This window comes from Oratosquilla oratoria, chromosome 42 (genome assembly GCF_046742065.1).
Source record: "Oratosquilla oratoria isolate Oo_2021 chromosome 42, ASM4674206v1, whole genome shotgun sequence".
NCBI lineage: Eukaryota > Metazoa > Arthropoda > Malacostraca > Stomatopoda > Squillidae > Oratosquilla > Oratosquilla oratoria.
The window spans coordinates 29813036-29839093 of NC_134818.1; the positions used below are offsets into that span (position 1 = coordinate 29813036).

General features: G+C 39.9%; 1 protein-coding gene across 1 annotated transcript in view; it reads left to right on the forward strand.

Moving 5' to 3' along the window:
- The first annotated feature begins 846 nt into the window (after positions 1-846).
- Megf8 (multiple EGF like domains 8) overlaps positions 847-26058 on the forward strand; it is a 60463-nt gene continuing 35251 nt past the window's right edge. Inside the window, exons 1-7 of the mRNA XM_076179348.1 lie at positions 847-1568; positions 10399-10632; positions 14427-15305; positions 15933-16165; positions 17522-17637; positions 18409-18551; positions 22678-22821. Coding sequence (XP_076035463.1) covers positions 1361-1568; positions 10399-10632; positions 14427-15305; positions 15933-16165; positions 17522-17637; positions 18409-18551; positions 22678-22821 — 1957 coding nt within the window. The 5' untranslated portion in view covers positions 847-1360. The remainder of the gene's footprint in view (positions 1569-10398; positions 10633-14426; positions 15306-15932; positions 16166-17521; positions 17638-18408; positions 18552-22677; positions 22822-26058) is intronic.

Genomic DNA, 26058 nt, shown 5'->3' on the forward strand with positions numbered 1-26058 from the left:
TTTCACATATTTATTTTGTTGTTCGTTGGCTTCTTTATTTACTAATATTGTTTGGCTGTCCGAACACATAAGGCAAAGGTGACTGCGTCAAAAACCAGCAAAGATCATACAGGTGTGAATGAGATGGATAGGTAGATAGATAGATAGATAGATAGAGAGATTGTACATTACATTAGATATTGCAGTATTTATTGACGGGTGTCTGCATGGAAGACTGCCAATGAGTGGAAGAGAAGCCGTCAGCATTTGCCCTCTTAATTCTGTTGCTTAAAAATGTCAAGAAAATGAATAATTGAGACATTCTCGTGGTATCACTAGTACAAATGATGGGGGAAAGGGTGGGCAGGTGGTTAGAGCACTCAATTACATTTACAGAAGTCCCAAGATCGATCCTAGGACTCGAACACTGCCTGCGCAGGGGTTTACTCGCGCCCAGTACACTTCTTCAGATTAATATTGCCTCTATTACTTCAATTTGATGTATGCGAAAAAAACACCCACTGTGTACTCAGTTTGGAAAGTCTGACCGGAGCGTGTTGTCTGCCATATGAGAAAGAAGGAAAGAAACACATTCGCCGCGCGCGCACATGCTATCTTCATGGCAGTCGTCACTTCCTTTTCTTGTCGACTTATCATTGCCACTCAACTCCAAAAGAATGCACGAGGTTATGTCCATGGAAATGTACGACATTTGAAAATTTGTAGACAAGATATTGCTGTCGTGCGTATGATAAAATGTTCTTTATACTTTAAGGTTAATTAACAAGAACAGTCGGGCTTTCCCATCTTCCAACCTGCTGAACCCAACCCAAGAGTCAGATGTCAAACTTTAAAGCGAGCGGTTGATGACGTCACTACACCAGCAGCAAACATCTTCTTGAGTGTAGAGTGCAGACGCTTAACGTAAAGTATGGGAGCAGCTTGCGTATATAGTGGTAGGATTACAGGGTTTGCGACACTCTCTGTATGAATTGGATACTTAATAAATCATAAGTGAAACGCCAATGTGATATAATGGCTATTACCAGCCAAATGCCAAGTGGGGATACTTTTTACAGCTGTGCGTGATGTTTGTTGATGACAACAACAATGGCTGGAGTGTTGTGGTTGTGGTCGAGGCTGACACCAGCATTACCCAGGGCTCTACTATGTCGTGCTTCACCGTAAACCGCTGATAAAAGTTGCGTTAATTAGTATGACTACAGCCATGTGTGGACAGACGAGCCAGTTAGGAAACATGAACAGTACCTTAATACAGAATGGCTGTCGAGTGGACGTGGTGACAGGAACGAGCGCGGAGTGAACCTCTGGTAATTCCAACTGTTTGTTTACCACTGCAAATCTCCCCCCACACACCACAATGCCTCGATGCTCTACACCACTCCAGGCATCACCGCTAGCAGTGGCTTTGGGCTTTCTGGGGCTAGTTTGGGTGGTGGGAGGACTTGGCCATTCTGCAAAAGAATCCTGTGACCGTTCGAGACAAGTACTGACAAGTTCGTGGGGTATTCTGACAGACGGGCCTGAGGAATACCCAAATACCTCTCATTGTCAGTGGCTTATTAAAGGTGAGTGTAATGTGTGTTTTCCTAAATTTAATATGTTTCTGAACAACACTGGGAATAAATCACTGCTTACTCCAGCGTGTTATTCGACACAATCTCCTTAGGTTTAGATCCCTGCCCATGTTAATAAAGCAAAATAACATATATATATATATATTGTATTATATATTACTAAAATACCTAGTTTGATGAATTATTATTTTCCTACGTGCAAGGCATACAACCATTGTAGATCTGTACAAAGCTTTATATCAATATAAATTAGTAAAATTGTAGAAGTCCACGTGAATCTCTGTAAAGATGGTAAGCATCCTTAAGTTCTGACATATTGGCAAGTATAATCTACTCACCTTCCATTCTAATGCCCTGTGGATGCCTTTATATTAAATTATTTAGTTTTTGCCAATGAATTATAAAGGGATGTAAAATCAGCAACCCCACGGTACCCATGCAAAGATAGGCCACCCACATATTAGCTTTTAAAGAGTAGCAACCCCAGAAATGAGCTTGTAAATATAAATTGTCCCAACAGTGACAATCATTTGATTAAGGATAGATTAGGTTGGGTTAAGCTTATTAAAAACAGCCATGCTATTAGCTTGTAAAGATAATCCTTAGGTACTCTGGGTTCTGACTCTTTACAACGTACCCCCCCCCAAAAAAAAACAAAAATCACTCATGTGGGAAAACCTTATCAAATTTGGAAGCTGTCAAAATTTTAGAAAATATCACTTTCAGAGGCTCTTTATTTTGATTTAAGATTTATGTGATGTGTAAGCAGTATTGTATGGCATGTTGGTTTCTCATCAGAATTTGGGGGTCGAGCTGGTGTTAAACTAATTTGCCATAAATATTTTTGATAATGCCAACTTTTGGAAAGTCATAGAAACCTTGAAAAGTTGAAAAAAAGGAAATGTTGATAAAATTGAATGCATTAATTTTGATATGTAACCCACTAAAGTCAGTACAATCTTATGGTAAAAATCTCAATATAAAATTATTGATATTTAATCTACATTTGTGCCCAACATGATAATTCATAAATAATACCAAAGATCTAGTTGTGACAATTAATAAACATGTGCCATGGTATTAGTCAGTAGCTTTTCATTTACACAAAAATCAAAATAATTTGTGTATTTATGATATCACACATTTCAATTCTCATAATTGTGCTTTAAAGCATATCATCATAGTGTGTCAGACAACCATGTCATGAGCATATGGGCAGAATATATTATTATTATGTAAGACAGATAAACCCATTGAGGTTGGGCTAGGCACAAGTGCTTTGCATATATATATGGATGATGCTGTGATGCATGAGGGGGAGTGTGTGGGGGATGGAGGGTGGGGGAGTATGTATGAGAAATAAATTGACACAACCCGAAGGGATTTTTCCCCATCCTCTCATTTTCTGCATGAGGGGACGGAGAGGGGGGGTCGTCGAATCAATGAAGCATCCTTGCTGTGGATGTGCTGTGTCTTGCGACACTGCTTCTGACCCAGGGCAGTGAACAAGATGCAGGGATGACCCATCATCCAGGAGGTGCCAAGATAAGAGGGTGGAGGGGAGTGGAGTATGTAAGGGATAGAATGGGTGGGAGTGGTTTCTATGCCTTTTTCTTTTGGTTACCTCCTGTGTAAGGGGGAGAAAAGCCTTTGGTTTATATATATATATATATATATATATATATATATATATATATATATATATATATATATATATTTTTTTTCTCCCTTACAAGGGAGATAGCCAAAGTCAAAAGGCATAATTCCACATCCCCACCCATTTCATCCCCACTCACTCCACAGCCATGCAGCACCCCTCCCTCATTCCCTCTTATCTTGGCTCCTCCTGGATGAGGGATCATCCCATCTCACCCACTGCCCTAGGTCAGAAGGAATGTAGCAAGACACAGCACATCCACAGCAAGGCCACTTCATTTAATTGGTGACCCTACCTCCATCCCTTCATACACAAAACATCGAAGGTGGGGACATATCCCCTCAGGCTGTGTCAAAATATCATTCACATGTAACCACTCCCTCCTCCTCCCTATTCTCCACCCACTCCCTCCCATGCATCACAGCATCATATATACACAACCATTCTCTATTCACCCTTATCTTCTGCCTTCTCCCTTCTATACTCAAAAAACATTCTTCTCTTGCTCAGTGCCCCTTTTACCTCATCCATCCATCTCATCTTCAGTCACCCCCTCCTGTTTACCCCATCCACCTCTGCCTTCCACACTTCTTTTGCTAATCTTTCTTCACTCATTCTTTCCATGTGTCCAAACCATCCCAATACAATTTCATCAACCCTATCTCCCAATTTCTTTTCCACCCCTGCCCTCCTCCTCACCTCCTTGTTTCTCATTCTGTCCAACCTTGTAACTCCTACCATACTTCTCAGACATTTCATTTCAAACACATTTAAATTCTTCCTCTCTTCCTCTCTTATTTTATACCCCATTACATTAATTTACTTTATTTTATTTGCTTATTTTTATTTATATATTCATTTTTTTGCATGTAAGTGAAAGAGTCCTTCTGTGGATATGCATTGCTTGTTACTTGGACAGTGGCTAGGAGACAGGGATGACCCTTCATCCATGAGTAGCTAAAAGAAGAGGGAAACAAGGATGGTAGGTGGGAGTGGGTGGATGCTTTTGACTTGGCAACCTCCCTTATAAGGGAGAAGAAACCCTTGGTGTGTGTGTGTGTGTATATATATATATATGTATATATGTATATGTATATATATGTAAAAGAAGGGAGCAGGTTTTCAGTAATGCAAGTATAGTTGAAAACGATAGCATTGCAGTAGTTATTCAGTTTTGTTTTGTTTTTTTCTCATATTCTCAATTTTCCTGATTAAAACTCTACCATTAACCTAGTTTCTGTTCCCCCGGTTAATGGCAGAATTTTAATCAGGACAGTTGAGAATACACAATGCTATTGTTTTTAACTGTATGTGCATATATATATACATATACATATATATATATATATATATATATATATACCCCATCTGGGGTATTGGCTGCATGTTATTGTGGCAGAGTAGCATGCAGTTGATACTTTAGGGTCTATATGGGGCTCCCCTACAGGCCAGAGCCACACATTGTTTTGTCTGTGATAGAGGAAAACTCTGTTCATAAAGAAATTATGACACTTTTATACTACGACTGTCCCTCCATTATGCTGTCCCTCAACCCCTTGTTACTGTCCTGTACCATTTCACTGAATATTCATTTCCTTTTTTTACCTACCCTGTGGTGGGGAAAGAGAATGCTACCACCAAGTCTTTCTACTTGAGTCGTAAGAGGTGACAAAAAAGCGGGATAGGGGATGGGATTAGGAATTCTACTACCTGTAGCCCCAAAAGGGGCATTCCTAAAAAAAGTAAAGGCATAAGAGGGTCTGGGAGTTTTCCAAATAGTACCCTAAGGTTTGGGTCTTTTAATGTGTGTGGATGTGGTACAGGTGAGAGTGAAAGGGAAGAGATAGGCAGTATGTTTGCGAGAAGAAAGATGGATGTGCTGGCTTTTGAGTGAAACTAAAATTAAAGGGAAGGGCGAGTGTGAGTTTGGGACTGTAGCTGGGAGGTACTCAGGAGTGAAGAGGGGACGAGGGAGAGAAGGGGTGGCTATACTAGTAAGTGAAGAGATAAGCATGTAGTGGAGTGGAAGGAGGTTTCATCAAGGTTGATGTGAATGAAGGTGAAGCTGGGAAGGGAGATGTGGGTATTTGTAAGTGAGTATGGACCTGGTAGTGAGAAGAGTGTAGAGGAAAGTGAGGCTTTTTGGGTAGATATAATTGAGTGCATAGAGGGATTAGGGAGAAATGTCAATGTAGTTGTATTGGGAGACCTTAATGCTAGGGTAGGAAATGAAACAATAGATGGAGTGATAGGGAATTATGGAGTTCCAGGTAAAAATTGTAGTGGAGAATTAATGGTGGAGATGTGTCAAGAAAGAGAGTTGATGATAGCAAATATAGTGTTTAGAAAGAAAGACAAGCAAAAGTACACATGGGAGAGGGTGGTGGATGGAAGGGTGGCAGATAGTGTTAATGGTGACCAGGAGTATGGTAGGAAGAGTTAAGGATATACATGTTCTAAGGGGAGAGAGTGGGGGAATATCAGATAATTTTCTGGTGGAAGGTAAATTGAGAGTGGAGAATAGGTGGAGAAAGGAAAAGGGCAGGAGGTAGGGAGGTGCTTAGAGTGAACTGCTCAAATGAGAAAGAAAAGGAGAATGAGTATAAGAAGAAGCTGAGAGAGGAGTGGGAGGGAGTGAAGGATAGAGTAGAACTAGGAGTGGAGGAGGAATGGGGATGGTTCAAGGAGGGAGTCATAAGGTGTGCAAAGATGGTGTGTGGAACAAGGAGGGCGGGAGGAAATAGAAGGAAGGGTAGTGAGTGGTGGGATGAGGAAGCAAAGAAGGTTGTTGAAGAGAAGAAACAGGAATTCATAGATTGGCTACAAATTAGGATGAGGGGATCGTATGAGAGGTACAAAGTAAAGAGAAGGGAAGTTAAGCATAAGATAAAGGAAGCAAAGAGGAAAGGAGATGTGAAATAGGGTAAGAGTATGACAGAAAATTTTGAAAGTAATAAAAAGATGTTTTGGAAAGAAATCAAAAGAGGAAGAGGAGGCGAATCAAGTAGAGAAGAAAAGGTAAAAGGTGCAGATGGAGAGATGATAGTGGAAGAGAAGGCAGCGAGAGGAAGGTGGGCAGAGTATTTTAGGGAGTTGCTAAATGTGAAGGAGGATAGGGAGGGAAAGATAGTTGCAGTGGGAAGCACTAAGAAAATGAGAGTGATGAGTGAGGAAAATGGAGGAGAAATAGGGAAAGATGAAGTGAAAGCAGCTGTTAAGATGATGAGAGTAGGTAAGGCACCTGGGTTGGATGGATACCATGCAGAATGTCTGAAGAAAGGAGGTACAGTTATGGTGGACTGGCTGGTGAGGTTATTTAATGTTTGTTTAAGAGAGGATAGAGTGCAGAAGGACTGAGGAGTACCTGTATAGTTCTGCTTTACAAGGGAAAGGGGACAAGTGTGAGTGTAGTATTTTCAGAGGGATTAGCTTGTTAAGTGTAGTTGGAAAGGCTTATGGGAGGGTCTTGATTGAGAGGATTAGGAGAGGAACAGAGGGAGTAATTGGTGAGGAACAGTGTGGTTTTAGGACAGGTAGGGGTTGTGTAGATCAGATTTTTGTGGTAAGACAGATATGTGAGAAAGCTATAGGAAAAGGTAAGGATGTTTTTTTGGCTTTTATGGATCTGGAAAAGGCTTACGATAGGGTAGACAGGAAGGCACTGTGGGAGGTACTGCAGATATATGGAATAGGAGGAAAGCCGTTAAGAGCAGTCAAGAGCTTTTACGAGTGTAGTTGAACTTGTGTTAGGATTAGAAATGGAGAAAGTGAATGTTTTGAGGTAAAGGTGGGACTTCATCAGGGATGTGTTATGTCACCCTGGTTGTTCAATCTATACATGGATGGGGTTGTGTGAGAGGTGAATGTAAGTGTAGTGGGTCAGGGGTTGGAGATGGTTAAAGAAAATGGAGAAAAGTGGGAAATAAGCCAGTTGTTGTTTGCTGACGACACTGCGCTTGTAGCAGGATCAGAGGAGGAATTAAGGAAGTTAATGACAGAGTTTGAGAAGGTGTGCAAAAGAAGGAAGCTGAAGATAAATATGGGAAAAAGTAAGGTGATGAGATGTATAAGGGGAGAGAGTGACAGCAGGCTGGAAGTGAGTATTTAGGGTGAGAGACTGGAGGAAGTGGATAGTTTTAGATACTTGGGTGCGAATGTGGCAGGAAAGGGAGGAGTGGGGATGAAGGTACAATGTAGATTGAGAAAAGCAAGTAAATGCCTTGGTGGATTAAAAAGTGTAATGAGAAATAGACATCTGGGAATGGATGCTAAGAGGAGGTTATATGAAGGAGTGATTGTGCCAACAGCACTGTACGAGGCAGAAACATGGAACATAAGAGAGGAAGAAAGAAGGAGTTTGAATGTGTTTGAGATGAAATGTCTGAGAAGTATGAGGAGGAGAACAGTGGTGGAAAGGGAGCTGGGAGATAGGGTTGATGAAAAAGTATTAGGATGATTTGGACACATGGAAAGAATGAGTGAAGAAAGATTAGTAAAAGAAGTGTGGAAGGCAGAGGTGGAAGGAGTAAATATGAGGGGGCGTCCTAGGATGAGATGGATGGATTGTGTGAAAGGGGCTTTAGAAAAGAGAGGAATGTCTGTTGAGGAAGGATGGGAGAGGACAGAAGATAGGGGTGAATGGAGAAGGGTTGTGTATGGATGGTGCTGTGATACATGAAGGGGAGTGGGAGGGGGCTGAGGAGGTATGTATGAGAAACAATTTGACGCAGCCCTAAGGGATTTCTTCCCGTCTACTCCTTTTCTGCATGAGGGGACAGAGAGGGGAGGGGGGTCACCGAATTTATGAAGTGGCCTTGCTGTGGATGTGCTGTGTCTTGCAACACTGCTTATGACCCATCATCCAGGAGGTGCCAAGATAAGAGGGAGGGAGGAGGGTGGAGGGGAGTGGAATATGTAGGGAATGGAATGGGTGGGAGTGGTTTCTATGCCTTTTTCTTTTTGGCTACCCCCATGTAAGGGGGAAAAATCCTTTTGTTATGTATATGTATGTGTGTGTGTGTGTATATATATATATATATATATATATATATATATAATATATATATATATATATATATATATATATACACCATATACACACACTGTGATGGTTAACCTTATTAACCCATCTAAGTGCATGTTGTTATGGTATTTGCTTGGTAAATCTGGTCCATTCTTTTACTGCCGACTGCCAATTAATGATAAATTTCGTTGTTATCACTGACATTCCTGATCTTTTCATCAAACATTTACTACTGACAAACTTCAAATACTTCTTTGTTATCACTGACATTCCTGATCTTTTCATCGTTATTTACCACTAACAAATCTTATTGTATATCAGGTAGGGTAAAACAAATGAGATAGAGAAAAGAATGCACTGTGGTAAATCAGCATTGGGATTGAGATATCTAAATCGATATGTGATGATGTATTACTTTATGATTACTATCCACAGTATATGTGTAGTGGCACCATCAAGGAGATGCTTGCAAGGCAGTGTGGGGGGACATAAGCTCTCTTGAAAAAAAAAAATCATCCAAGTTCCCCTTCCTACTCCTCCCCTCCCCCCCCAAAAAAAAAGCTCAAACAAATTATGTTCTTTTCCCGTGATCTATCCTTTCTCTTGCTTTTATATCCTCCTGCCACTGTCTCTGTACACATCAGTTGACTATAGAGTTGTATTATTTTGTTAATTAAATCAGTGTCATCACAGATGATTTTTATTTTTTATTTCTTTTCTAGGAAGCTAACACCCCCCCCACCCCCCAAAGTACTCAGTTTGTTGTCTTATGCATTTGGTATGTAAGTCACCTTAGCCTCTCTTGTTGCCAGGAAGCCTCCCCCACACCCACACCCAACATACATAAAAATTGATGCTAATTTGTGATGGATTTGTATACAGAATGTTAATCAGAGTTGTTGCCTTGCATTTCACTGACTAAAAACCTGCAGCCCTACAGTGGCCAGCTTGGGAAGAAACTTTGGACTGCCATTTATATTGTATTGATATGTGATTGTTTCAATGTCATGAGCTGAAAGTAGAAGGAGGAGAGTTGCAGTTGCTGGTTTTCAACTTTTCCAGTGTGAAAGGGTGGAGGAAATACAGTTTAAATTGTTAGAGATCTGGGTTCACTCCAGGGACTGAGTACCAAACCCTTAAGATTGCACCCCCAGATGGGAAGTGAAAGGATTGTCAGATTTTAACCTCTTCTATATGGTGATGCCTACATAGGTGTCATGAAGCACAAGTGGTTTTACAAGAATACCAGCGTTGATGAAAGAACATTGGGATGGTTTGGACACATTGAAAGAATAAATGAAGAAAGATTAGTAAAAGAGATATAGAAGGCAGAGGTGGAGGGAGTGAACATGAGGGGGTGACCAAGGATGAGATGGATGGATGGGGTAAAAGGGGCATTGGGAAAGAGGGGAATGTCTGTTGAGGAAGGAAGAGAGAAGACAGAAGATAGGGGTGAGTTGAGAATAGTTGTATATGGATGATGCTGTGATACATGGAAGGTAGTGGGTGGGGGATGGGAAATGTGTGAACGATATTTTGATGCAGGCCAAAGGGATTTCTTCCCATCTTTTCTTTTTCTACATGAGGGGATGGAGTGTGTGTGTGTGTGTTGGGGTGTCGCTGATTAGATGAAGTGGCCTTGCTGTGGATGTGCTGTGTCTTGCTGCATTGCTTCTGACTCAGGGCAGTGGGTGAGATGCAGGGATGACCCATCATCCAGGAGGAGCCAAGAAAAGAGGGAGGGGTGGTGAATGGGAGTGGAATGTGTGGGGATGAAATGGGTGGGAGTGGATATATGCCTTTGACTTTGGCTACCTCCCTGTAAGGGGAAAAAAGCCCTTGGTATATGTATGTATGAAAATAAGGCTAGTGATATTATGCTGTACGTCATTCTTATTAGGGCACAGACTGGTAGCTCTGCAGTGATTTTGAGAACATTGCACCAAGATGATGAACTTCTGTATGGGCTGAGTGTACAGGAGATATCTTCATAGACTCTCATCTTGAATAAGAAAGAGCTTGCACATATAGATATGAATTCTATTATTTTTAAGATGATTTATTTATATTTTTCATTGGTGTATGGCTGCTTTGCAGTTTTTCTGTATCACATTTTTTTATACATGTTCTTTATTTTTCAGCCTCAAAGCCCAATCAGTTCATAACCTTGAACATCACAAGCATCGAGACTGAATGTTCCTATGACCACATCTATGTTTATGATGGAGACACCTTCGAGGCCCCACTTATGGCTTCCTTCTCTGGCAAAACCCTTCCTCCCCTCACTACAGCCAAATCAGGAGCCATGCTCATACTCCTCTACTCAGACACCAACTACGTGCTTGAGGGTTTCACCGCGGAATATTCCATAACAGGTCAGGGGCAGTGGTTCTGTGAGCTTGAATACTGTATATAAGTAATTTGCTAACTATAGTTGTATTTGATAGTGGTTTGAGTTTATATAGTTTTTGTTTTACTTTACCCTTTGTTTACACTTTATTATTGGGAGACTCAACATATTTATATGGTACAGCAACCATTGTACATACACATTTACACCAACCCCTTTTTATATTTGTCTCCTTAATGTGTGAATTCATGCATATCAAGTGAACCTATTATACCAAGTCCTATCGTATTTAAAAAAAAAAAATGTGAGTTATGAGATTATTACTCGGGAAACTCCAGTAATTTGTGGTACTTTGTTGTTTCATACAAAAAAGTTAATTAAATATAATATTTATTTTGTGTGAATTCACATGGGGTGAAGTACATCCTTCATATATGTGAAGGGAATGATGTACAGTACTTGAGTCTTCTAAATATAGTTCCAAAACTTTATCAACCTGCATAGTTCAATATTTTATCTCTCTCCTTTGGATATACTTCCTTATCAGTTTTCCTTAGACTCTACTGAATTATCAGATAATAAATTGGTCACTGTCACCTTATTTCACTTTACCATTAACAGCACCCACATGTCATTCATGAACATTAATTTCAGTATATTCTTCATTATTAACATTGTTGTGCTCTGTTTTCCTTTTCACTATGCAACCTTTTGAGCAATCCAAATACATTTCTTGCATTCACAGCTTTGTGCTCAGTATCATGTATCAATGCAGTCTACCACACCACCCATCTACATACTGCTATCCCCTTCAGACTTTTCTCCTCCATTATGTAATTTTCTGTGCTCTATGCAAAAAGAATGTAGTTGGCAGAGGTGGATAAAGTGAGCTTGAGGGGAAGACATAATGAGATGGATGGATGGGATGAAGGGGTCTTTGGGTAAAAAGTGGATATCTGTTGAGCAGGAAAGGCATCAGGCAAGAGATAGGTGTGAGTGGAGAATGGTTGTCAATGCAGACCAAAGGGATTTCTCTTTCTCTCTATTTTTGCATGAGACAATGATGAGGGAGGGTCACCATGTAAATGAAGTGATTGGCCCTTCTGTGGGTGTGCTATATCTTGCTGCATTGCTTCTGATTCAGGGAGTGGGTGGGGGACGGGGATGACCCTTCGTGCACAAGGAGCTAAGATAAAAGGGAAGAAGCCTCTTGGTGTATACAAGATAAATAGTACTTTCCTTGAAACCTTTTTTATACTTTTGTTCAGTCTTATCTCCCTGTTCTCAAACATTGCTCAAAATGTTGTTACCAGTCCCTATAACATTTCTCCACAATATGTAAAGAACAAGAACTGGTTTTAATTTTCGTCTTGCCATTTTGCATTGTACTCAAGTTCATCTGTCATAACCACGTCTGTATTGACCATCTTGACACATCCCACATCATTGAATGCTTTTTAACCTGACATACTTTTCTTTTCACTCTACAATTTACTTTCCACCTTTTGCATATCCAGCTTCTTTCATAAGATTCTCCTATCCACTCTGTCATATGCCTATCCCAAATCTATGAATACATCATGTAGCACCTTTACATCAGTTTTCACTAATTTGCTTTGGAGTAAACACCCTCCTCTTCCTGAATTTCCTTGACTCCATTTCTGTAAGCCTTTCATTAGATGCTCAGTAAGCTAATTCGCTTTAGTTTTTGCAGTTCTTTCTGTCATGTTTTTCACATCAAGACCATACTATATCTTGAATGTGAGCACCATACACACACATGCATGTATGTATGTGTGTATATATATACACACAGACAATTTTAGGAAAGCAGATTATTTAGGATTGAGAAAATTCTTTGAGGAATTCATGAATACCACAGGAATAAGGAGAAAATGAAAAATCTTTCTTGATATTTACAACGTAGGAGTGAACAAACATGTGCCAAAGACTAGAGAAAGGAAGCAGCAAAAACAGAATTGGTTTAACAAAAAGTGTGAGATTGCAAAAAAGGCCAGGGATGTGACTTGCAGAAAATGGAGAAAGAAAAGAAGCAATAAAACAAAAGAAGCTAGGAATGATTATACCAGAATTCACAAGGAGGAAGAAAGCAATTTTGAAAAAGGTGTAGTAGAAAAATGCAAAGATGAATCAAAGCTGTTTTAGGCTCATAAAATGTAAATTGAAACAATGAAGAAATTGCCAGGTTAATAGTAGATGGTGAGGTCTTTGAATAGGCCTCAGCTCAGACAGAAATAATGAATGAAGATTTCCAATTAGTCATTACAAAAGAGCACAACTTTCTGGAGAAAAATGAGGGAAGCAAAAAGCCAGGTTTAGCAAATATAAATGTAGAGGTGAGGGAAGTGCTGAATCTCCTGGGATCATTAGATGTGACAAAAGCCTCAGGACCTGACTGGATCTCAAACTAGATACTTAAAGAATGTAGGTAACAACTAGCAGACAAGATTCATAGTCTTAAGACATGTTCATTGAAAGAAAGCATAGTACCACTTGATTGAAAAAGGGCAGACGTGGTGCCAGTTCACAAAGGTGGAAACAAAGAAACACTACTAAATTATAGGCCAGTATCACTAACCAGCACAATAATGAAATTATGTGAAAGGATTGTGAAAGATCGATGGACCAAATATCATGAAAAGATGAACATTCTGACAGACAGTCAGTTTGGCTTCAGATCTGGAACAACAAGCTATGCCAACATATTTGCAGATGATGCAAAAATCGTGAGAAGAGTGAAAAATGAGGAGGATGGAATATTGCAAAAAGATCTAGACATTATTTTTGCATGGAGCCAAGAATGGGAAATGAAGTTTAGTATCAAAAAATGCAAAGAACTGGCAATGGGCAGTAGCAGCAGAAGGCCATCCTTTAACTTTTCCTCACAAAATGAACACATTACAAAAGCAAAAGAGGAGAAAGACTTGGAAGTGTTGATAAAAGGCAACCTGTCACCTGACAGACAAAACAGTAGGATTGTGGGAGAGACATATGGACTACTGCAGAAGATAAAATGGCGTTCCATTATACGGATGAAGAGAAGGTGAAAAAACTCACTGAAACCCTGATATGTCCAATACTGGAATATATGTCAGTAGTATGTTCCTGACATAGAGTGAAGGATATAAGCAAGATTGAGAGAATACAAAGGGTAGCAACTAAACTGGTCCACAGTCTGGCAGATAAACCATATGAGGAAAGACTAAAAGTACTGGATCTACCAACTTTGAAAGATTGAAGAGAAAGAGGTGACATGATTATAGTGTTCAGGTCACTAAAGGGGATAGATTGCATTGATAAAAGGAGATCTGATTAAAGATGGGAGGGCTTTAAGAAGTCATGGAAGTAAATTAAGAAAAACCACATGTCAAAATGATATGAAGAAATACCTTTTTCCATATAGATGTACGTGTGGAATGGCTTAGAAGGTGATATATCCCAAGCTCAAAAAGTACATGAATTCAGAACTAAATATGATAATTGGAAAGCAAAGATATAGATTAAGTTGGAACTGTACATGAATTTGAGTTTAGGTATGTTAGAAAATTAGAGAATAGGAGACACGACCCAATAAGCATTGCTCTTTTCCTGTATACTACAATGAGGTAAATACACATAAACGCATTTTTTTTTTTTTTCACCTTGCTCTTTATTCCTTCTACCCTTGGCACCATTCCATTTATATATATTTGTCTTCATTTTTGCCACTTGTATGTCAGTCCATCCCATTCTCAGTGTCATTATCCATGATTCCCTTTTATCTATTCATGTATTGATTTTTTCTTTTCTTTCATCCAGATTGCCCATTGAATTGCTCATCCCATGGAACCTGTGAAAATCATGTCTGTTACTGCGAGGACGAATTTGAAGGGGAGAGCTGTGAGAAAGAATCATGCCCTGATGATTGTGGTGAAGCTTTGGGAAGGGGAATATGCTATAGACCAGAATCAAGTGGCAGCACAAAACAATCATCTTACTGTATATGTGATAAAGGATTCGCAGGTGATGGATGTTCTTTAGGCATTGAGGATAAGGTATCTGCGTGGCACTGGTTGTATCGCAGTGGTAGAGATTTTACCCCACGAACTAGTCACGGCAGTGTGTTTATTCCACAGCAAGATAGGTTGTACATATTTGGTGGTTATGATCTCAAGAGCATCAAAGGTGATTTTTTGATGTTCGACTTTGCTGCCAATCTATGGATGAATATTAGCGATCCCGAGAGTCCTCAGGAGTTTGAAAACAAACTTAATTTACAACGGAAAGTTAAGACATCCAATTCCTATTCTAGCAGTTCACTCCGCCGTAACCCTATCTTTACTGTCAACCATAACAACACTGTTAGTGTCAAGTTCAACAAAAGCCAGATGGATCAGCCTTTGCCTGCAAGGAGAAGAAGAATGATTGATTGGGTAACAGGGAACCTTGCTGATGTGCCTTGTGGAATGTCCTGTGCACATTTAGGCTCTTCATCATTCAACCAGGATAGTGGTAAGACAGAGCAAAGATCTCCAACTCGTTCACATCGAAAACGGAGGATGATTCGTCCTAGCGAAGAGCTGAACCATACTCCTGCAGCACAGCATCTCCCTGTTCACCAGCCATCTCCCCGATATGGTCATGCCATGGAGCGCTATGACCAACACGTTGCACTCTTTGGAGGGAAGCTAGAATCTGGTGAGATACGGTTTTATTTTGGTGTATTTAACAAACAAAAACACAAACCTTTTCTTTGGGGGGCGGGGAAGCCTTGTTAACATGGGGCTAATTTAGTAGCTGCTAGTGCTAGCGACTTATAAACTACCCCACTACTTGCTCAACATCAATGAAAAGTTAATAAACTTGGCTTCAAACTATCCTAGTGTCAACACTTACTTGCTGAGAAAGTTAACTTGCAGATAGCACGAGCAGCTACTAAACTAACCCCATGTCAATGAGGCTTAAGATGAGAGGGAAACAAAGGTGCATGGGAATGGGATGAGTGGGCATAGGTGTGTGCCTTTGAATTGGCTACCTTCCTTATATGGGTAAAAGGCCTTTGGTATATAGATAGTTTTTAACAAGCAAGGCCCTTGATTATATAGATAGTATTTAACAAGCAAAAAGAATATTTCTATAGTACTTCATCATTATTCTTTTTCAAAGTAGATCCGCAGTGTTTAATGTAGCAGGGAATGAAGGAGAGAAGATGGAGATGAATTATAGGTTAAGAGTAGCAAGCAAATTTGAGGGGAAAGTGAAAATTTTTATGAAACGACACTTTCATATATGAGATTTAGTTTAAGAATTCTATTTTCTTTAAAGGTGAAGTTTCCTCGGAGCTGTGGCTGTACAACACTACCACTAGTGAATGGAGACTCATAGAGAGCGAGAATGATAATGAAAATCCCTCTCAAAATCCTCCTGGTTTGATGTGGGCAAGTTTAACTTTAGTTGATGAAACATGGCTGTACTTATTTGGAGGCAGTTTGAATCACGGCGAGTTTACCAGCAGTCTCTATCGAATCAACCTCAGTGCGGATCGAAAATGGCAGAAGGTCAGTTTGCCCAGAGTATAGTAGACATTATTGTATCATAGCCATAAACTGTGTTTTTTGAAGTGTTTTTACTTATTTATTTGTTTTTTACCCATTCCATATGAAGTGTTTTTTTGTTCTGACTGTTGCCAGGCTATATTATTTGTCTTTATAGCATCTCTTTGGTAGTGAAGATATTATAGCTTATCTCAACCCCTTCTATACCAACATAACAAAAGATGGGACTGCAAGGCCAGACAATATAGGGAATAACAACAACAAAGCAAAAGAAAGTAAACAGTTACCAGGATACAAGGATTAACTTTAGATTATAGATCACAGTTTTATTGAAATCCAAGTTTCTTGACCTGGGGACCCAGTTGTAATAAGATAGGACTTTTTGTCTTTATCAACAGAATTAATGGACAGATTTAGGAGAATAAAAATAAAATGAGCACACTGGAGGAGGATGGCACTGAGGCCAATTCTAATGGAAAAAAAAAATCAAAGACATGCTGGAGGTATGGTGAGAATGGGTAATAAATCATAAGGAAACATAAATTAAGAGAAGTCATGAAACAGCAGAAAAGGGGAAGAGGTTTTTAGTAGAAACAGTGATGAAACTATTAAAAAAAAAAGGAAATTACTTGCAGGTTGTGTGGAAAGGTCATGTTATTTTGTGGCCAGAAACAAAATAAATATATCGGGAAGCCAATACCAGCATCCTTGTACACCCGACTTGTGGCTCATAATGTATACATAGGTATCATAAGGTGTGAATGAGCATATGAGGAGGCCAGTGTCAGCTTCCTGACCATATTCTGTAGTAGTAGCTGAGTGAGCCTCTTGTTCTGTGGTTACAAACATTCTGGGGGAAAGAGAATGATTATAACATCTGTAACTTTATATTTTATAATGCGCATATAGTGATACATCATCATACGTCAGGCAACTAATGTGTGCACGAATATTTGACTCTTATTGAAGAGGTTAAACAGCAGGAGACTACCTTCAGCCGAAAATAGTCGCATGTTGATGGCCAGAAATATATATAAGAATGATCCCCATTGTCTGTTGGTTGATATCACATTATTTGCCATGGTCAGCCCTCTCATATGCCAAATAGAGGACCAAATTGCAAAGGATTTTAACCCTTTTGACCATGGGATATTTCTCTCTGTTAAATAAATTTGCTTTGGAGCAGCAAGAATAAAACTTAAAATTCACCTTTTGTAGTGAAAGTATTTAGAAAAAAAAGTATGATATCTACAGTGAAGACAGTGAAAGACAACAGGTTGCTATCCACATATTCGAAAGATGGCTCTGTTGTTGCCATATTAACCTTTAGATAATGCAGTTGTATGTTCCTTATAATAGGTGGAGGTACGTGGGGGCAATGAACTTCAAGCCCGTGTGGTGGGTCACAGCACTGTGTTTCATCCTGAGTCCCGGTCATTGCTTGTATATGGAGGCATCATGGTGGACATTGCCAGGTAAGGAGTTAGTTGTGTCGGTAGAAATGAGATATGATTGATTATGGTAATGGTAACATAATACTTTTTATTTAACAAAATTCCTTCTGATAGAGGGACTGTAGAGTACAGTGATAATAGTTGGTTACTGTTATTTTCCTAAGTAGGTAGTGAACTTGAGGGAAAGACTAAAAATGAGGTGGATGGATGGGATGAAGGGAGTTATGGATGCTTGTCAAATATCTGTAGAGTTGGGAAGAGAGAGTGCAAAAGGTATAAGTGAATGGATGAAGGGATGATGTGGCATGAAGGATTGTTCTTGTTATCAGCTTTATAGATTACTTTGAATGGATGAAGTGGGAGTGTTGCCATGTGATGAATCGGTGGGAGTAAACCAGTTTCAGCCATTGGGCCCTGCTATGAAAGTACTGCTCCATGGTATATTGCCCTAGTTCTGAGCAGTGTGGCAAGAGACAGGGATGACCCTTCATTCATGAGGTGCTAAGATGGGGGGGATGAAAGGTTTTGATGAGTGTGAACTATGTGAAGGTCGATCTGACTTGACCACCAACTGATAAGGAGGAGAAGGCCCTTTGATATATATGTATGTACAAGTAACTTGTATTGTTATTAAAATTTTTTTATGTATTTTCATTTAACAGAATTTTGTATATTGGATAAAAAAAATTATATAATTGATCAAATTTGCCATCATGCCAAAGGATTTCAGAGAGTATTTGACTTTGACAAATATTTGTTGTGATTTTATACAAGAATTTGAATTCTTGACAGATTTTCCAAGCTCTCCGACAACCTACTCGTCTTTGATGTGGACGAACAGTACTGGAGCGAGATAAAATACCCACGTGGCTTACGTACCCAGACAAATGCTCACATTCCTCTTGAGCGGGCCTTCCACACTGCTGTCATAGCAGGTAAATATACTGTATATACAGGTGAAAAATGTAATCACACATTTGTTAATCACGTTAAAACCACTGTTGGAGTAGAAAAGACTGGAGACGGGGAATCTATATATTTCGATTGCAAACTGCAAGCCTCTTCATCTACTGAAGAGGATTGCAGTTTGCAATCAAAATATGTAGATTCCCCGTCTCCAGTCTTTTCTACTCCAACAGTGGTTTTAACGTGATACTGTATATAGTTGACAAAAAATGTAGTGTGATGAAAGTTTATAGGAGGTTAAGGAACTTTATGATGAAGACATTAGTGCTAAGATCTGTGAGTGAAAAAATAAATGGATTTGGTCCCATATTGAAACTAAAGATATATCTCTCTGTGCATTTCTATTCAGTTTGTAGTGGATATGCTTAATCTCCAATATGTGAGAATTATTCACATTGAGCAGTTTTAATACAATATCATGTACTGCACATATTGAGTGTTATAATCAGTGTGGGTAACATAAGTAAGAAAGTACAATTCATTTTCAGTTCTGCGAGACTCTAAAATCAATTTAACTTTTTTTTGGTTGGTGCGTCTGTCTGTCTATGTATCTATGCATTGATATGCATAGTTTTTCTGGTCTACTGGGTGCAGATTTTGAGTCATCGTGAATTTGGCATCAACATGTAGCCTGATCAATTCACTGGTGAACAGTATGCAATTCATCATGATTTGGGTAATTTCAAAAACATTTTTCACTGTGGAAAGACAAAAGTGCACCAAAAGTGTGAATTTATTTTAAAAAAATCACTGTTTGCACCGGATCTTTACAAACACAATTGTACATATACCAAAAGGCCCTTTCCCATATTTGGGGGGAGGGCTGCATCCTTGATACCAACACTGAATCAGTGCCAATTGCTAGTAATGCATATCATTGCATATAAAACATTTCATTGTATATAGTGCCCAGAGGGGGATCAATCAGCAGGGTGTGTGTGTTGAAAGATTTTACGTTTCAAATTTTGACTATACTCCAAAAAATCCTGCCAGTTGCCACAGACTTTCCCGCATGTGTACAATGGCCCTGCTACTGTGTACAATGTCCACAGTAAAAGTGTCATTGGTACAGTGGTAAGACAAAGGCCTATCAAGTGGAAGGCATATAGTTCAAACTTTGATGTTACAACAGGATATTGGGTCCAGTAGCAGAAAAATCAGATGTGAGTGCCAAACATGAATATACAGTGTCATTGGGAGTCACATCACCATATTATTTTTGTTGTGTTCATCCTCAGATACCTGTTTCTCACAACAACCTGATCCCCCTCCCCCAACAGTTGTTTAGTTGTTTGCTTCCCATACTCTATAGTTCACCTCCACCTCCTCCATTTCCTGGTGCTTGTGACCCCAAATACTTACCATCCACCTCTCACCCTTTAAATTCACTCCCAGCTCTCCATCACAATCACCCCATGCATATCTCATCATCTTACTTTTGTCCACTCTTCTTACATATCCTTTCAAATTTCACCACCAGCTGCCTCAGTTTATCACAAACATTTATAAAAAAAAAAAAAAAAAAAAATAGATGAGGCAAACGTGAATTGACTCATCCACATGGTGGCAACCACCTGTTGCTTCCTCCATTCATGAGCATACTGTTATTTTATCTGCTTTTGTAAGTGACTACCGGTGTTCCTAGACTATTTAAATTTTTATTCATCATGATGCTCCCAAGAAATGCAATGGAATAATGCTTATCCTAAAGAAGAAATTGGAGATTGTGGAGAAGTTGAAAAAGAAGGTAAACTACTGTCAACTGATTAAGGAGTATGTTGTGGGCAAATCCATCATCTGTGATATCAAGAAGTACTAAGATTTTTGTGAAAACTAAGATGAATAATGCCTTGGTAAAGTGACACACTTCAAAACATATATAATTATTTTCCAAATTAAAAGCATTCAGGAGGTGCTAAGATGGGAGGGAGGGTGGAGGGGTGTGGAGTGTATTCAGGGAGGGGATGGGTGGGAGTGATTTTATGCCTTTTCCTTTTTGGCTACCCCCCTTGTAAGGGGGAAAAAGCCTTGGTATATGTATGTATGTAAAAGCGTTTGGATGGAGTAAAATGGGCCTTATCCACAATGTTTTTGTAGCTAATGAAATTTATTTTGTGTTTATTATGCAAGGGAACTAATTGTATTTATGGATGGAACCTCTGGGATTCTTCTGTTATTTCAAACTAATATAATTTCATTATGTTTTTATTCATACATTTGTACATGCATACATTCACAATCACCATATGTGAATGATATTTTGTTGCAGTCCAAAGGTATTTTCCCCATCTTCTCTTTTTCTTTATGAGGAGACAGAGAGAGGGGTCACCAATCAAGTGAAGTGGTTTTGCTGTGGATGTACTGTGTCTTGCTGCATTGCTTCTGACACAGGATAGTGGGCAGGATACAAGGATGATACATCATTCATGAGGAGCTAAAATGAGAGGGAAGAAAGGGTGGTGGAGGGGAGTGGAATGGGTGGGAGTAGCCTTTGACTTGACACCTTCCCTTATAAAGGGGAAAAAGCTCTTGGTATATAGATTTTTTTTTTACTCATTTTGATTTTTTATGAGTAAAATGAGACACTAATATTACATGTATTCATCTGTTGGGGTTGATCAGCTGTACATAGATACATACCAAAGGTTTTTTTCCCCCTTACAAGGGAGATAGCCAAAAAACAAAGGCATAAAACCCATTCCCACCCATTCCATCCCTAATACACTCCACTCCCCTCCACCCTCTACTCTCCCTCTTATCTTGGCACCTAATTACACTATACAGTACTAAAACAACTAAATTCAAAGATACGCTTCCAAACTATGTCCATATACAAGAAAGCTGTGATTGAAGTCTCACAAATTCAGCTTCCCAAGTTGTACACAAATGCCGTTTGTTTCATGAGCATAGGTGTCTGTCACCATACTAGCCATGGCATTCCTCAGGGAGACAGAACTGCTCAGCCAGACAGTCTAGGGAACAACAACAACATCTTATTTGAAGAACTTCCCATAGTGTAACTTCTTTTTCCAAATTTGACATAGAACTGTGTGAAAATAAGTTTCTAAAATCAACTTCACTTGTTTTCATGCCATAGTGACAGGCTCTTCAGTTAGATGTTTGCACATTCAAGTGCAGTGTACAAAGAGGATTGAGGACTGTATTCAGTTCTGTTGTTTATTGTATATGAAGTTCCATATGCTATTATATATGGTGGTGCCTTGGAATTCGAATATGATTTATTCTAGAAAGGCATTCAAATTACAAGACAATAACTGAAATTCTAAGAAAATAACTGAAAATAACACTAGAAATCACAAATGGACACATGCAAGAAACATGTGGAACATTCAAGAATCCACTTGATTTTTGAAAAAAAAAAAATAATAACAATAATAATATTTTGGGGCAGGGCAGTGGACAGGATGCAGGGATGACCTGTCATCCAGGAGGTGCGAAGATAAGAGGGAGGGAGGAGGGTGGAGGGGAGTGGAATATATAGGAAATGGAATGGGTTGGAGTGGTTTCTATGCCTTTTTCTTTTTGGCTACACCCCTGTGTAGGGGGGAAAAGCCTTTGGTATATGTATGGGACAAAATCTTTCTTTAATTTTTCATTCAAAGTCCAAATTGTGCGTTTGAATTCTGGGGACACCACTGTACATGGTGATCATCTTGTCATTGTTAACCCCTTCAACATGGTGGTATAGTGTATATACAATACTCTTTTGGTTTATGGTATATCAGTTTATGGAGCCAATTTGTGGAATTTATACTGAAGAAATCTTAGGGATTAAGAACTTCATTTTTGGATTTGTTCCTCAACTTGATAAGATTTTGGCTTTGACAAGAACAGTACAAGTATCTGTAAAGTATGGGACTATGTTCAAGATACAATGTTCAGATTTTATATTTTCTAGAAAGTGATATGTAATTTTATTTTATATTTGTGTATATATAATGGATATAGATATATGTGTATATTTTTTCTTTTGGTAATAATATGTGACAAAGTCGCAGTTACAGCTTTATTTGAGATCATGTTTGTCTTGCATATCCTAAAAGAGATTGAAATGATTCATGGTTTTGCTTCAAGGTAACTACATGGTCATTTTTGGAGGATACATGCATAAGCACAAGTTAGAAGAGGCCTGCTTTGACCACAAGCTGTACCTTTACCATCTTGGGTGTCATGTTTGGCTTTCACAGGAGTTGGTACCCACATCAGAAGGATCTGCAGGTCAGTGTTATGTATTACTTTGTAGTTGCAAGAAAGAAACGGTGGTGGATGGGAGTGGGCACATGCCTTTTGTCTTGTCTACCTCCCTGGCTGAGCGGGTTAGGGAGTCGTTACTTGCGGTGAAGGGAGAGGTGAGGGCGGTTCGAACCAAGGGCATGGTTCATTAAATTCCAACCTACAAGGCCCTTTGTGAGGGGCACTGTCCTAGCCTCCTAATAGGGGGGAGTGTGTGACGTTAAACCATATAATATCACCTCCCTTGTAAATGGGAAAAAGCCCTTTGTGTATAGATATAGATAGATTATTGTTATTTTAAACGAACTCCTATATAAATTGATTTTGAATATGGAATGTCAAATGCAAAAGTACATACATATATACATACATATCTAAATACATACATACATACAGACATACATACATACTTACATTCATACATATGTATATATACATATATCAACAGCTTTATCCCCTTACAAGGGAGATAGCCAAAGTCAAAGGCATAAATCCTCTCCCACCCATTTCATCCCCACATACAAGTACTCCTCCCATTCACCACCCTTCCCTCTCTCTTTTCTTGGCTCTTCCTGGATGACAGGTTATCCCTGCATCTTGCCTACTGCTCTAGGTCAGAAGCAGTGTAGCAAGACACAGCACATCCACAGCAAGGCTGTTTTATTTAATTGGCGGCCCCCCTCTCCATCCCCTCATGTTGAAAAAGAGAAGACGGAGAGAAATTCCTTTGGGCAGTGTCAAAATATTATTCACACATACTCCCCCCCCCCACCCCATTCCCCACCCACTCCCTTCCATGCTTCACAACATCATCCATACACAACCATTCTTCACTCACTCCTATCTGCTGTCTTCTCACTCATTCAATAGACATTCCCTTCTTTCCCAATGCTCCTTTTACCCCATCCATCCATCTCATCCTGGGTTGACCCCTCATGTTCACTCCCTCCACCTCTGCTATCCACACCTGTTTTACAAATCTTTCTTCACACATTCTTTCCATGTGTCCAGACCATCCAAATACTCTTTCATCAACTCTATCTTCCAACCTCCTTTCCACCCCCACTGTCCTCCTCACCTCGTTTCTCACTTTATCCAGCCTAGTACATACATACATACATATACCAAAGGCTTTTTCCCCCTTACAAGGGAGGTAGCCAAAAAACAAAGGCATAAAAACCATTCCCACCCATTCCATCCCTAATACACTCCACTCCCCTCCACCCTCTACCCTCCCTCTTATCTTGGCACCTCCTTCATACAATCTCCTCTTAGCATCCATTCCCACATGTCTATTTCTCATTACACTTTTTAATCCCTCAAGGCATTTATTTGCTTCTCTCAATCTACATTACACCTCCACCTCCACTCCTCCCTTTCCTGCCATATCCATTTCCTCCAGTGTGTCTCCTATAATGCTCACTTCCAATTTGCTGCCATCCTCTCCCCTTGTACATCTCATCACCTTTTACCTACATTTATCTTCAGCTTCCTTCTTTCACACACTTTCCCAAACACTGTCACTAACTTCCTCAATCCCTCCTCTGATCCTGCTATGAGTGCAGTGTTGTCAGCAAACAACAACTGGCTTATCTCCCACTTTTCTCCATTTTCTTTAACCATCTCCAATCCCTGACTCATTGTCCTTGCGTTTACCTCTCATACTTGCCCATCCATGTATAAATTGAACAGCCAAGGCCACATGACATATACCTGGTGAAGTCCCACCTTTACCTCAAACCACTCTCTCCATTTCTGATTCTAACACAGGCTCTACTACTCTCATAAAAACTCTTGACTGCTCTTAACAGCTTTCCTCCTATCCTCCGTGATCCAAAGACCAAGGTGAATCACAACACAAAATGATGACAATACAAAGACTGACCCAAGGGGTAGGCCAAGGGAAAGGGATGAGTTTTTATCTGTAAAGTGCTGAAATGGAAAGGTTGTTTAAATGGGATCTGATCATGTATGAAGTTAATGTGATTACACCTTGTTTGTTTCCCAGCTGTATTGCCACTTCATTTGTGGTGCACCTCTCTCATGGAACAAATTGTTACCCAAGTCCATGCACATTCTTTGTTGATTCATGAAGTCACTTGTGGTTATTTTTGCTTGTTCAGCATCATGGCTGTAGGTTCTTGTGACTTCGTACACCCAATTCATTCACCTTTCTTTGCTCTACCTTTTGTTCTTACTTCCAGTACCACCAATTAACACATACATACATACATATACCTAGGCTTTTTCCCCCTTACAAGGGAGGTAGCCAAAAAGGAAAAGGCATGAAATCATTCCCACCCATTCCATCCCTGAATACACTCCACACCCCTCCACCCTCCCTCTCATCTTAGCACCTCCTGGATGACTGGTCATCCCTGCACCTTGTCCACTGCCCTGGGTCAGAAGCAGTGTCGCAAGACACAGCACATCCACAGCAAGGCCGCTTCATTAAATCGGCGACCCCCCTCTCCGTCCCCCCATGCATAAAAGGAGAAGACGGGGAGAAATCCCTTCAGTCTGCGTCAAATTTTGCTCACACATACTACCTCACCGCCCATTCCACCTCATGCATCACAACATCATCCATATACAACCATTCTCCATTCACCCCTATCTTCTGTCGTCTCCCGTCCTTCCTCAACAGACATTCCCCTCTTTCCTAAAGCCCCCTTCACCCCATCCATCCACCTCATCCTAGGACGTCCCCTCATGTTCACTACCTCCACATCTGCCTTCCACACCTCTTTTACTAGTCTTTCTTCACTCATTCTTTCCATGTGTCCAAACCATCCTAATACTCTTTCATCAACCCTATCTCCCAACTCCCTTTCCAATCCCTGTTCTCCTCCTCACCTCCTCATTTCTCACTCTATCTAGCCTAGTAACCCCCATCATATTTCTCAGACACCTCATCTCAAACACATTCAAACTCCTTCTCTCTTCCTCTCTTATGTTCCATGTTTCTGCCCCATACAGTGCTGTTGGCACAATCACTCCTTCATACAGTCTCCTCTTAGCATCCATTCTCAAATGTCTATTCCTCATTACACTTTTTAATCCACCAAGGCATTTACTTGCTTCTCTCAATCTACATTCTACCTCCACCTTCACTCCACCTTTTCCTGCCACATTTGCACCCAAGTATCTAAAACTATCCACTTCCTCCAGTCGCTCTCCCTTAATGCTCACTTCCCATCTACTGCCACTTTCACCCCTTGT